Source organism: Octodon degus, unplaced genomic scaffold (assembly GCF_000260255.1).
Source record: "Octodon degus isolate 3935 unplaced genomic scaffold, OctDeg1.0 scaffold00093, whole genome shotgun sequence".
Classification (NCBI taxonomy): Eukaryota; Metazoa; Chordata; class Mammalia; order Rodentia; family Octodontidae; genus Octodon; species Octodon degus.
Window position 1 is genome coordinate 934,205 of NW_004524669.1, and position 13,913 is coordinate 948,117.

At 39.5% G+C, this 13,913-nt stretch overlaps 1 protein-coding gene across 1 annotated transcript in view; it reads left to right on the forward strand.

The window, feature by feature from the left end:
* The first annotated feature begins 1,235 nt into the window (after nucleotides 1–1,235).
* The window catches only part of LOC101568589 (ceruloplasmin), a 27,674-nt gene continuing 14,996 nt past the window's right edge, over nucleotides 1,236–13,913 (forward strand). The window contains exons 1-7 of the mRNA XM_023722730.1: nucleotides 1,236–1,491; nucleotides 2,842–3,013; nucleotides 5,886–6,025; nucleotides 7,169–7,321; nucleotides 8,060–8,274; nucleotides 11,130–11,280; nucleotides 13,165–13,377. Coding sequence (XP_023578498.1) covers nucleotides 1,278–1,491; nucleotides 2,842–3,013; nucleotides 5,886–6,025; nucleotides 7,169–7,321; nucleotides 8,060–8,274; nucleotides 11,130–11,280; nucleotides 13,165–13,377 — 1,258 coding nt within the window. The 5' untranslated portion in view covers nucleotides 1,236–1,277. The remainder of the gene's footprint in view (nucleotides 1,492–2,841; nucleotides 3,014–5,885; nucleotides 6,026–7,168; nucleotides 7,322–8,059; nucleotides 8,275–11,129; nucleotides 11,281–13,164; nucleotides 13,378–13,913) is intronic.

Consider the following 13,913-nt stretch of genomic DNA (forward strand, 5'->3'; position numbering starts at 1 on the left):
TTATGCTTTTCTGCTGGATGGTTAAGACGAAGATAAAGCAAGACCTATATAACAAGAAATGTAACTTTTGTATCTGATAAGGTCAGTCAAGTACCCTCAGAATTTATCCTGTAGCCCTGTACCGCACTTTGTAGATCCTTTGTCAGTGTCAGCCATGAGGATGAGTCACAGCCATTGCTTGACCAATTTGCTCTCTGTGAAAGCCTGAGAGAATTTTTTTTCTCTCCATGTGACTCTCCCCAGGCACACTATGCATCATCAATCACATTCCTCTATGCTCAGCTTACAATTTTACATTTATCCTTCAAATTAATTCTAGCAATCATTTGAGGCAACCAATTAAAATTATGAAGCTAAATGCTTAACATTATATTGTAAAATATATAACCATATTTAAGAAAATATAGTATCTAAGAACCACTAAGTTCTAAAATGTATTCTTTCTAGTACTACCTTGCCTTCACCAGTCCCTCCACTTGACATTGTTCTTTTTATATTTTAGTTCACTTTATATCTTCTAGAAATGCCTTCTTCCTAGACTAGATTTTTTTTTAATTCTGAGACACGAAATGAATATATCTATCTCTTAGAATTTGAACTTAGAGATAGATATTGAAGAATTTGAACTTAATGAATATATCTATCTCTCAGAATTTGTAGGAGTAAAACACTTCAAAGTAAGCCAATAAGTATAGTTTATGTTAGTGTTTAAATTCTTCAAGGTAATCTTTAATTCTGCATGATAACACACACCTGTAATCTCAGCTACTTAGGCTAAAGCAGGAGGATCACAAGTTCGAGGCCAGCCTGCGCAACATAATTAGACTGTCTAAAATTTTTAACAAGGCCTAGGGATGTAGCTCAGTTGTAGAGCACTTGCTTAGAATGCATGTCTTGTGTCTATGTATGTGCACATGTACATGTCTGCATTAGCTAACACACGTCCATGCTTCCAACATATACAGTTGTATGCATAGGTAGAAGATCAGATCGGTTTCATCTTCACCATGTTCATCTGCTTATATAGTATTAATAGGATTCCTACCGGCCTGAATTCAGATCCAAAGTGAAAGAGCTCATGACTGATATGACTGACATGAGCATGGGAAAGAGTAGTAGCTGTGTGCGCCAGGTACTTGCCACGTCAAATTGATTCTATTGATTGTATTTCTGTAGAGCTCTCACTCTCCTGAGCACCAGTGCCTAGTGGTCACACATTCTGCCTTTAACTTACAGCTGTGAACGGATACACCTTTGGAAGTCTTCCAGGGCTCTCCATGTGTGCAGAAGACAGAGTGAAATGGTACCTTTTTGGTATGGGTAATGAAGTTGACGTGCACTCGGCTTTCTTTCATGGACAAGCACTGACTAACAAGAACTACCGTATTGACGCAGTCAATCTCTTTCCTGCTACTCTTTTTGATGCTTTTATGGTGGCCCAGAACCCTGGAGTGTGGATGCTTAGCTGTCAGAATCTAAACCATCTGAAAGGTGAGACATCTTTACCCCAACTTAGCTGCTGGCTGAAAGAAAGGGTTGTATCATAGTTACTGTACTAGGGGGTGATTATTTGGAATCAGAATCTCTTTTTTTTTCCTTGAATTTTTGTATTGGTACATGTTATATATACATAGTGATAGCATTCATCATAGGGGAATTGTACCTTGCTTCAAACAATAGTTTTAAGCATTTTCTTTAAAGATTTAAAATTTCTGAATTTAGTTCAACTTATAATACCACATTTCCAAGAAAAATGAACTTTTTGCAAAGACATTTAAATAAAATCATACCAAGATGCACAAAAATGAAATTGTCCAAAACTTCTTGTAAAGAAAAAAAATCATTAAAGCACATACATTAAAATATTAGCTATGGAAGAACAAAATTAAATAGCGTCTTATGGAATCAGAATCCCAAAGCAAAATATCTTTGGAATAATCTGAGCTTTGAATTTGGATTTTAGTCTTAGTCCCACAGTGTAATAAAAAGAGACAAAGACTGAAAATGTTAATAAAATAACAAGATCTAAAAGTACATTGAATTCTAGAAAAGAATAATTGACCTTGTTTTGAAAATATAGCATTGTATGTAGTTTCTTAGCTTTGTAATATTATAAAATATTATAAAAATAAGATTTATACATTGTGTTGGAAAGTAACCTGTGGGGGGGTGTTTGGGTTTTTTTTTTTTTTTTACTTATTTGTATCAAATATAACCAAGTTTGTTTTTTGTTAATGTCTAGCTACTCCATGCTTTAGCATGAAAAATTAATATAAGATTATAAAAACATTTCCTTGCTCTTGAAAAATATTTGTGATGTTGACCTCCTGAGGAAATTAGCTTTACCCAGGTCTCCAGGTATGGGACTTTGGCTGGTAGATGGGATTGCATGTAATATGACCTAGGTCGCACAAGCCCAGCACAGTAGGTGCAAAGCCAGCTTGCGAAAGAGAACGTGATCGCGGTCACGCTGTTCCTTCTCCTCCATCTCACACCGCACCCTAAAATATGCCAAAGCCCCTCTTCTTCCTTCACCTACCAATCTGTCTTTTTTCTTGCATCAAGACAATTCCTGAGCTATCTCAACCCCACAGAAACTGGTACCACATTTTGAAAACACATACACTTAATGTCTCTTTTCTGTGCTGCATGTACATAAAAAGATGTATGTATTTTTAAAAACTTGAATTCTCCATCAGTCATTTATTTTCAGCTGTTTTTCTTACTTTATCCCTCTCTATTTCTTCCATTTTCATCCGTCATCTCATCAGCAGTATTTTTAGGGCAACAGGAAAGAGCAAAGCCGGATCTGCTAACCAGCGCCCCCTTGTGTCGTTGCAGCCGGTCTGCAGGCCTTTTTCCAGGTTCAGAACTGTAACAAGTCCTCATCAGAAAATGATATCCTGGGGGAAGATGTTAGACACTACTACATCGCTGCTGAGGAAATCATCTGGAACTATGCTCCGTCGGGTAAAGACATTTTCACCAATGAAAGCTTAATAGCTCCTGAAAGGTAATTCACCCCAAGAGACTATTATTTCAAAATATACCCCCCTCAAAAAACAAAACAAAAAACATAAAAAGCTGATGCAGCAACTAAAATTTCAGTTGGTTTCTGATAATGAATAGCTGCGCTGTTCAATATTTATTAAGGTGTTTCATATGCTAGTCTGAGCTTTAGCACTCTGACTTTTGAGTCGATTAAAAATATATGCTCAAATGCGCAACAAAATCTTTTTTTTTTTTTTTTTTTTTTCTTCAGAACTGGGGATTGAACTCAGACCCTTGCGCTTGCTAGGCAAGCGCTTATTCTACTGAGCCATCTCCCCAGCCCCATGTGCAACAAAATCTTAATAAAACATGGAATTAGAAATTGATTTGTTTTCACCTCTGAAAACACTCTCATTCAGGTCAGCAGCACTGAGAACATTAACAATGTACAGCCAGCAGCATCATCCATTTCTAGAACTTCTTTATCATTCTAAGTAGAAACTCTATCCATTACCCCCTTTTCACCCTTCCTCTACCCCTTGATAATCTCTATTCTACTTTACATCTCATGAATTTGCCTATTTTAAACAATTAATACAAGTGGAATAATGCAGTATTTAAGGATAAATACTGTATTATTCACTTAGCATGTTTTTAAGGTTCACTCTGTAAGAAATTATCTCACTTGTCCAGAACAAAAAATAAGAACAAGCTGGACCCCAGAGGCAGTGAAGGCGAGGCTTTTGTCTAAACTCGTGCAAGAGTGGCACTGACACAGGAGCAGGTGCGCTCCAATGAGAAGCTGTGCGCTTTCATCCCTAACTTGCAGGAGACCCTCTCTGCACCTCCCAGGACCTGGGATCTGGGGTTCGCAGACTGTTCCAGGCAACGGATCTCACCCCACACCTTCTCATCCCTTTGCCCCTCTGGGTCTCTCTGTAGTTATTTTGAGCCTGTTGGCTTCCCAGGCTGTGAGAAGCCTCTGATCTCTGGAATGAGTCTTCGTATAGCCTGCGCGTCCTGGTAACCCAGCCCACAGAGCCGAGCCCAAGAACAAAGACTATTCCAGTGGCTAATGACACATGGACCAATTAAAGTTCTTTACCTCTTACAGCCCGTGTGGCATCTATCAGAATTTCATTCCTCTCTAATGCTGAACAATATTTCATCTATGCATATACCACATTACTTATTTGTATTTTAATGGACATTTGGGTTGCTTCCACCTTTTGGCTTTTGTGAAGAACACTGCTATTGGTGTATAAATATCTGTTCTATTCTCTGCCTTTAATTTTAGTCTCAGGCTACACTGACATCTGGTATACTCCTAAAGCTGGATCTTCACAAAGGGTTTTACAAATTTCAGATTTGTATTTCAAACTTCTTGGGGATAGCTCCACTTGGATGAGACCTGTCACACTTGTCGTGTCTAAAACCATTACTCCCACGAAAAGCTGAGCTTCATTCTCTCTCAGTGAATGGAGTCATCTATCTATTCATGTGCCCATCAAAATACTCCAGTCCAAAACCTGAACCCTGTTCTCGAGCCCTCTTCCTTCATCAGCCTCTCTTCCTGTGTGTGTGTGTGTGTGTGTGTGTGTGTGTGTGTGTGTGTGTGTAACCGGGGGTTGAACTCAGGCCCTTGCACTTGCCAGGGAAGCGCTTATTCTACTGAGCCATCTCCCTGGCCCCGCCCCTCTTCCTTCCTCACCAAGTACTGCTGCATTACAGTCTGGTATCTCTGAAAACAGGAATTTCCATCTTGTTTGCCAGCATCTCTGAAGCCACCAGCATCTTTCACTGAAATTATAAGAACAGCCTCCTGATTGGCCTTCCTCCTGCGGATTTGCGTTTTCCAAAATATTCTCCACACAGCTGCCTGAGAGGTCCTCCTAAAACACTAATCTAGCTTAAAGTTTTCATTTACTGGCCTGGAATTGAGCACAAAATTATCTAAATTTTGCTGCTTACCCCTTTCTCTCCAAGCCTCCTTCACTCCTCTGCAGGCACCATGCTACACTCCTGCCATGCTTCTTCTCCTCTGAGCCTTCTCATAGGCTGCTTCCTCTTTGTAATCCCCCCTCATCCTCCCCATCAGTTTACAGATTCTACTTTTCCCTTGGATACTTTTAAGATATCATTCCCTCTGAAAAGGTCTGTAGTGCAGGGCTCTCCCATTGCTTCCCCCAGGAGAAGTCTCCGTCACATCCTGCGCTTGCTACATTTTATTACATTGATTGATTCATAGTGCATCTCCTCTGGCAGATGCAAGGACCATGTGAGTGAGGAGGAATCCAGATGGCTTAGGGTGATTTCATCAACACATACCAGGGGCCCTAGCAAAAAAGCAAGCATCCAACACATTGTCAAATGAAAGAAGAAATGAATGCAGTGGCTTTGTGCACATCAAATATCTTTCTGAAATTTAACTTTTTTCTAAGATGAGGAAATAATACCAAATTTGTTGCGTTGTTGTGTGCATTTTAGTAAACAAGAAACCTTCTGAGTGTCTGGTTGGTGCTCCTACACAACCGTCAATAGCTACTGTATTTTCAAACATTTTGCAGTTGGATGAAAAAGCTGGGTTATAGAAAAATTTATCAACTATCAGGGGTCGATATGGGCTCTTTTGAAAGTTCTTCACTTGCAAAAGTGAAACCTCCTCGTGAATTTTCTCCTCCTTCACAGAGCATCCAGGTCACTGTGACCAGAATTATCTGTCCCTCCTTGAGCAATTAGCACAGATAGCTCTAAGCCTCAGGAGATAACTCATCTCCCAGCATGGGCCAGGATTTTTCTCTTCAACAGGGCCTCGATGAATACCTGCTCTCTGCTCACAACACTGTTGTTTTGTTTGCCTCAATCCCTGTTGTTTTGTTTTTTGTTTTTGACAGTGACTCAAGGGTATTTTTTGAACAAGGCCCTACAAGAATTGGTGGTTCTTACAAAAAGTTGGTCTACCGCGAGTACACAGACGCCTCCTTCACAAAGCGGAAGGAACGAGGCCCTGATGATGAACATCTGGGCATTCTGGGTGAGTCCGTGCCACACAGACACAGCGGCAGCTCTCACTGCCCTCAGGGACGCCCAGCCTCGGGAAGTACAGAGCTTTGGGACCCGTGACAAAACTTCTATGAAGAAATTAGGCATATGGATAATCAAACATCAATAAAAAGCAGAGGCCAACTGCTTTTCTAAATGTGAATTACCGACAGCAAATCTTCATCCATGAAAACCATGTTCACTTCAGATGATTGTTTTTTTAGTTCAAAGAGAAGTGTGTGTGTGTGTGTGTGTGAGAGAGAGAGAGAGAGAGAGAGAGAGAGAGAGACTGAAAGACTCTGCTTAAATTAGTAACTAAGTTATTGTAGTTCACTCTTTATGTAAAAACACATTCTCTTAGAAATAAAACCATAGCGTAGGCTGTCATGAGACCAGCCATACGTGGCCTGGTGGCCCTGGAGCCACCCTCAGGGAAGCCCAGAGACTGCTCACGCTGGGCACTTGGGCAGGAGAGCGCAGTGCGACATCCAGGCTGTCTCTGCTTAGTTGTGTGGCTTTTGAAGTTATGCAACCTTCTGTGCCTGACTGTGACTGTAAACTGGGAATAATAGTTCCTACCTCACAAAATGATAAGGATTGAGTTATTACACATGACACTCCGAAGTGCAGAGAGGAAACTCTCAGTAGACGTCATTCTTGCATATTACATAAATATTTGTGTGCTATACCACTATTTTATAATTAGAAATAATATTCATTTTAGTGTTGAAAAATCCCAAACACTTGTCGCCCTTCACACCCAAGACAATGTAACCTCCCTGCCTGGAGTTGTCTTGGTGTATGGCACACCCTAACTCCTGAGTCCCAGACAGTGGTGTCCTCCTGGCCAACAGAAGACACAGTGAGCAAAGTGTGGCCACCCGGAATGGTTTTTCTTAAGTGTAAAAGTTAATTAACTGACTTTGGCAAAAACAATGACCAGTTTAATTAACCTGAAGCTAGATCAAAAAGTCCTTTGTCCTGTCTTGTCAAGTCAGATTACTAATGGACTGTTTGAAAATTAAGATTTCCAATTTGCAACAAATAAGCATGTTCTTTCCAATGGTGCTTGTCAGGGGACACAAAGAAACTGCTATGTGTCAATGACAGACAATGCTTCTGTGTTTTTCTCTAGGTCCTGTTATATGGGGAGAGGTGGGAGACACCATCAAAGTCACTTTTCATAACAAAGGACCCTTTCCCCTCAGTATTCAACCAACTGGAGTGAGAGTCAGCAAGGACAACGAGGGCACACACTATGCCCCACATGACAGCTCCTCCAAAGGAAGTGAGTACACAGCTCTCCAGCCAGTCAGCACCGGTCAGGAACCCACCACACGGGCCGCCTGCAGCATCTCGCAGGAATTCCCAAGGGCACTGCTCATACATCATTTTCAGGCAGTATGCCAAAAAGAACACAAATAAGCTCTTTACTAATTCTAACTGGTTAAAGGAGGTTTATCCTGCCTTGATTGGATGATTTTTGACAATGCTAGGAAGAACTTAATTGGATTATATTAACTATATTTCTGGAGTACTATTTGCATAACTTTAATTTTTAAAGTCCTGTAAGAAGGTTAGATCTTTACTTTAGGATTTTTGAAAAATATTCTAAATAAAAAATAACTGAAAATATTAGACAAGCATTGTTTTTGTATAATCTTCCCACGTTTGTCTATAAAATACAGTAAATATCTTATATATAGTTGAGATTACAGTATATAAATATACTTTCCTCTACAGCTTCATAGTAGAGTTTATTCTCTTAGCATTATATTCATTTATGATGTGTTCTTAGGGGAAGTGTGAGTACAAAGAGGGACACCAATCCCAGACAGCATCTAAAGGAGGCTGCCTGAGGCAATCACACCAATCTGTTAATCTGATACAGGAGCACAAGTAGGATTCCTTTCTAACGTAGAACAAGAAATTCAGACATGGTTTAGCCTAGACTAACCCACAGTGCTTTGTTGTTCAAATGCCTGTATTAGAAATACACTGAATCTCTCTGTGACCTTTCTTACAGGGCTGCCACCTCATTCAGCCTCCTATGTGACACCCAAGGAGACCTTTACCTATGAATGGACCATCCCCCAAGAAGTGGGCCCCACTTATAAGGATCCCTCCTGCCTGCCTGGGATGTATTATTCTGCTGTGGATCCCACCAAAGATATATTCTCTGGGCTTATTGGGCCAATGAAAATATGCAAGAAAGGGAGTTTACATGCAAATGGAAGACAGGTAAACTCACCCAGAGAAAAATGAAAATGAGTTTTTTTGTTTTGGGGTTTTTTTTTGGCAGAACTGGAGACTGAACTCAGGCCCTTGCGCTTGCCAGGCAAGCTCTTATACTACTGAGCTATCTCCCCAGCCCTGAAAATGATTTGTTAATCTCTTTGAATTATCATAAAGAAAATTCTGGGTTTTGAGACAGTGCGGGTGTAATACATAATTTTTGCTTTAAATTTTTCTCAGCTTTATTAGGTCTGTATCATGCAAAGGTTTTCCTAGCTAACATGATTATTCTTAGATGGGTTGGAAGTGAAATTGTCTACAGACCTATGATTGTTTTAATAATAACAAATTAGACCATGACTCTTTGACCTAGAAATAGAGACACTGTTATATCTTCATTGTTATTTTTATCTCTAAAAATTTTATTATGTGACTTTAGAAGCTAAGAACGCCTTTGTAACACCCATATTTCAGTGGTTACATCTTAATAATCACATACAACATGATTGCTCCTTAATATTGCCATATATCCAATGAATGTTCACATTTCCCTGATTTGTCTTATAATTGCTTTGTCATTTCAATCAATATCCAAATAACTACACACATTAATTTGACCTGTTTGTGAAAATTATTTTTTTCTTCTTTATGTCTTTTTTTATTTTATTGAGAAACAAATAGCAATGAGACAGTTTCAAAACTGATTAATAGGACAGTTTCAATAATTAATACATTGTACATTGTTATCTTCTTAGTGGTTATCCATAGTACAAGATGCAGACAGAACATCCTGTCCAAACACTATCAGCACAAATCTTTCTTCTCATTGAATTAAGCGAAAGTAGCTGTATATCTATCCTAACTTGTGAAAGTTATTTTCTTGCAATTTTTCTACTGCAAGAGTCATTTGTCCTGTTTTCCACATCTAGATTTTACTTATTTCGTCCCATGGAGACTTTTAACCTATTTCTGTATCATCCCTTTCATGTCCCATAAGTCAGTGGCTAGAACCAAAGGTTTGATCAGATTCAGATTAGAGTCTTTTCTTGACAAGTGCTTTAGTTGTGATTCTGGGCCCTTCTATTACAGAATGCAGCATGAATAGCTATCTTTCAGTTGGAGATGTTATTGGTCACTGATGACCACCTCCTAGATTCCTTAAATTAAAGTTATATAATAGTAACATTCTGCTTCCATCTCTCTTCATTTACTAGTCAGAATTCTTCAATAAACAGAAATTTCCTATAATGAGCTATGTGATTATCCTGAAGGACATCATATGACAATTACTTGACCTTTCCCCTGTTTTTTCAAGTTTCAAACCAATGACTCTGCTCTAGCACACTTCAGAGCTTCCTAATAATTTCTTTTTATATACCATTGTGCATTGCCAGATTTGAGGATGTTCACCATTCAAATAGGAGATAAATAGTTGCTCTTTATGTTGCTTTTTATGAATGTTTATTTAGGGAACATTTCATTTGACCTGCTCAAAAAACATCCTGTACTAGGCACAGAATTCGTCAGTAAGACGAGCCAGTTTCCTATGCTAGTAGGGTTTATATCCTAGTATACGTGCAGGAGTGGAGGAAGCAGGAGGGTGAGTGAGAAATGCACAAACAAAATAAATATAAGTTTATTCAGAAAGTGACAAGTACTTTAAACACAGAATAATGAGACAGTGACCAGAAATCCTGGTAAAGTACAAATATCTGAGACAAGATCTAAACTTCAAGAAGCAGCCTTGTAGACATCTCAAGGAGAACAAAGGGAACAGCTAGTGTCAGATGTCACATTTTATTAAAGATACTTCTGGTAATATTTTCAATGTAGACTTTTGTAGAATTTCGGCCTCTAAAATTCAAACATTTTGCCGGAACATTTTTAGGTATAGGTCTCTATTATTGATTTTGTCCTGCTTTTAGGGAAGCTTTGAAATCTGAAAACTAGTCTTTTTCTTTATGTGGTGAACGTTCGATTAACTTCTTATCATTGTGTCTTCCCCTTTCTTTCTAAAGTTACACGTGTACACTTTTCATCTTTAAATCTTTCACCCGACTTGTGGGAGCTTTCTTTAGCTCTCCACCACTGATTTTGTTCTCTGTAGGATCCAATCTTCAGGTCTGCACTGCAGTTGGATTGTTTCACTTTTATCAAGCACAGAGCTGAAAGTTAGATCATGTTTTCACTCTGAAAAAATGATCTTAGTGGAAAGACATATACTTTATAATGATTTCTCATACGTTCTTATTCCTGAGATTTATTGGCTCTTTCTGAATGACTGAATTGTCTTATAGACCAGATAGCATTTCTGATGATGTTGATGATGGTGATGATGATGGTGATTGCAGTGATTTTCACCAGAGGGTTGGGGGAGAGAGTAAGAATTGTGCCCAGCTGGCTGGAGTGTGTGTGAATCCTGTTCTAGCTTATTAGCAAGTCATTTCTGTGCTCAAAATGATCAGTCCCTCAACATGCTGCTTCCACCCTGTTCTGCTTTACAGGAAATTTTGGTTTTCTGAATGTGGATGGCATCTTTCCTATACCCAGAGCATACAGAGATTTCCCTTATTTTAATATTTTTTAATGGTTTCAATTGGTATGGGCAGTGAGGCAGGAAGAAAAAAGACACAGGATGTTCAGATGCCAAGAAAGATTCACATTACCATGCTGAATGCAGATGTGCTGAGGGGATACTCAGGGGAGTTTGGTGGTCAACTGGAATACTTCATAAATTGGGTTTACGAAGAGGAGCAGAACCTTCTGTCCTGTTTCCTCCTTGAGCTGGCTTTTGTATAGACTGCGTTGTGTGCCATAAGTCCCTCACCCTGTCTTTACCTCCTTGCTGTCTTGATTTACAGAAAGCTATCTCCAAGGAGTTCTATTTGTTTCCTACAGTATTTGATGAGAATGAGAGTTTACTCCTAGATGATAATATTAGAATGTTTACAATTGCTCCGGATCAAGTGAATAAGGAGGATTCTGACTTTCAAGAATCTAATAAGATGCACTGTAAGTACTGCACCTTTCGCCATAAGTACAGTAAATTAATCTCTGAGGTTATTCAAATATTGCATATATAATACTTTCAATTAAACCAGAATGCAAATAGCTTTGCTTACTGAATAATTTGTGGAACCAGGGATTGAACTCAGGTCCTTGTCCTTGTCAGGCAAGCACTTATTCTACTGAGCCATCTCCCCAGCCCCATGCCATCTCCCTGGCCCCACTTACTGAATAATTTTTAACATATGATTAAATACAGTAATCCTGAGGGAGATGTCATTGACATATTTAATATGTCAGTCAGTTACCCACCATTTCACTTAACTCAGAGTAATAGGACATACAAACATACTGATTAAATGGATAATCCTTAAAGAGCACCCTGGGGAGCAGCCTCAGCATCTGCAGGGACTTGTTAGAAATGTAGATTCTTAGATCCAACTCTGACCTACTAAATCAGAAATGTGGATAACAGGTCCCAGAAATCTGTTTAACAAAACCTCTGGGTGGTTCTGACAAAAGAACTACTGGTTCTATACTTTCTTCATTTACGCAGTAAATGAAGAAATAAAAACAAGTGCATTTTATTATTCAATGTATAAAAAGATATAATCTCCTCTCATGATTCTCATCATGATTCTCATCAAAAATATTTGGGGGCTGGAGAGATAGCTCAGCAGTTTAAGTGCCTGCCTGGCAAGCACAAGGATCGGGTTTGATCCCTGGTACTGCATGCCAGGCTGGCCCTGTAACCCCAGGTGGCACATGCCTGTAAGTCCAGTGCTGGGGAGGCTGAAACAGGAGGATCACTATGAGTCTGAACTGCATAGTGAGACCCTGTATCAAATAAATAAAATAAATATATATTTGGAAGCACTTAAAAACTACCAGTACCCAAGACAAGCCCAGAGACTTTTATTTAATTGAAGCCTGGAGTCAGATTTATTTTTTTCTCTCTGTGTTATTTCTAAAATGTGGCTAAGGTTTAGAGATACCAAGCTAAATGTTCAAAAATCCAACACCGCTAATGAACAATGGTAAAAATTACTCAAGCTAATAGAACAACAACAACAAAAAAATTAGGGCTGGCCAGATAGCTCGGTGGATTAAAGTGCCTGCTTAGGCAGATGCAGGGACTGGAGTTCAATCCCCAGCATGCTGTGCCGGCCCTACTCCCTGGGGAGCACGGAGACAGCAACTGAAACCAGCACTTGGGAGCCTGAAAACAGGAGGATCACTATGAGTCAGATTTCTGTAATAAGACCTTGTAGACCCTGTGCTAAATACATTTTTAAAAATTTTCAAACTTGAGCTATAAACTGATGTTGTTTTGTATTAGATTTTCTTGCTTTCTCTTTTCTTTTCTTTTCTTTTTTTTTTTGAAGTTGGCCTGATTCTAGATACGTGACTCACAATCTTTAAAATGTTGTTAGTTCTGCATTTTTTTCCATTTTGGAGGTATCAGTAACATTATCTGTTGGAAAGAACAATGGAAGAAAACTTCCTGAGTGTATTCTTCCAGGTTATTCATGATGAGTCAAATTTTTCAGTTAGGTAAAGCTGTTAGTATTTATGGACTTAGGTATTCACAAACATGATCACTGAAAGTACCGAGAACAGCAGCCAGAATCTTGCTGGAGAACAGTGAAGCCCAGGGTGCGAGGCACACTGGCACAGAGCTTCCAGAACCACACAACCAGCTCTGCGCCCTGGAGCCAGGCAGACGCTGCTCTGAGAGTCCTGGAGGCAGCAGAAACACTGCTGGCACATGACAGTGGGCAGGCTTGGATGAGTCTTTTAGAAGTTAAAATTGGCTTGGAAGGTCGGGAAGGTTGTCATCACTAGTATATTACATAAATCGCTTTCAAATGTTATCCCTGATTTTTACAGCCATGAACGGATTCATGTATGGGAATCAGCCTGGACTCACCATGTGCCAAGGAGATTCAGTCATTTGGTACTTGTTCAGTGCTGGAAATGAGGCTGATTTACATGGCATATACTTCTCAGGAAACACATATCTGTCAAGGGGGGAAAGAAGAGACACGGCCAACCTCTTCCCTCAAACAAGGCTGACGTTAATCATGTACCCTGACACAAAAGGTATATTTCTTCAGCGTGAATACAAGTCCCTGTTGTGTGTCTTTTATTGAACTGGAACATGTTGGGTGATAAATTCAACCCTTTCCAAGCTTCCCAAGTGCCCTTCCCCCTTGGAAAGGGCCAGTTGGGATACCAAGAGTGGGAGTACATGCCAACTAGGTCTGTCTTCTGTTTAGTGGAGGGTGAAGCAAGGGCAAGAGTGAGAAGGGTGGGATGAAGTAGCCTCCATTTCCACAGCAGAACCCTCAAGAAGATTACCTTTTCCACTGTGATTCTTTTAAAGACATCTAAGAAAGCAGGTTAGAAAGGGACTGACTCCCATAGAGGTTCTGTATCCACATCTTTCAGCATATCTCTGTAGCCTGGATGTAGTGTTGGCTTGTGGACTTCTTGTGAATGAATATTTTATTCTAGAGCTGTAGCCATACAAATTCAGGTTAGTTCTGGCTCTGAATGAATAAATCAAACTAAAGCAAAGGGAAGGAATTCAGAGAGAGAGAGAGAGAGAGAGAGAGAGAGAGAGAGAGAGAGAGAGA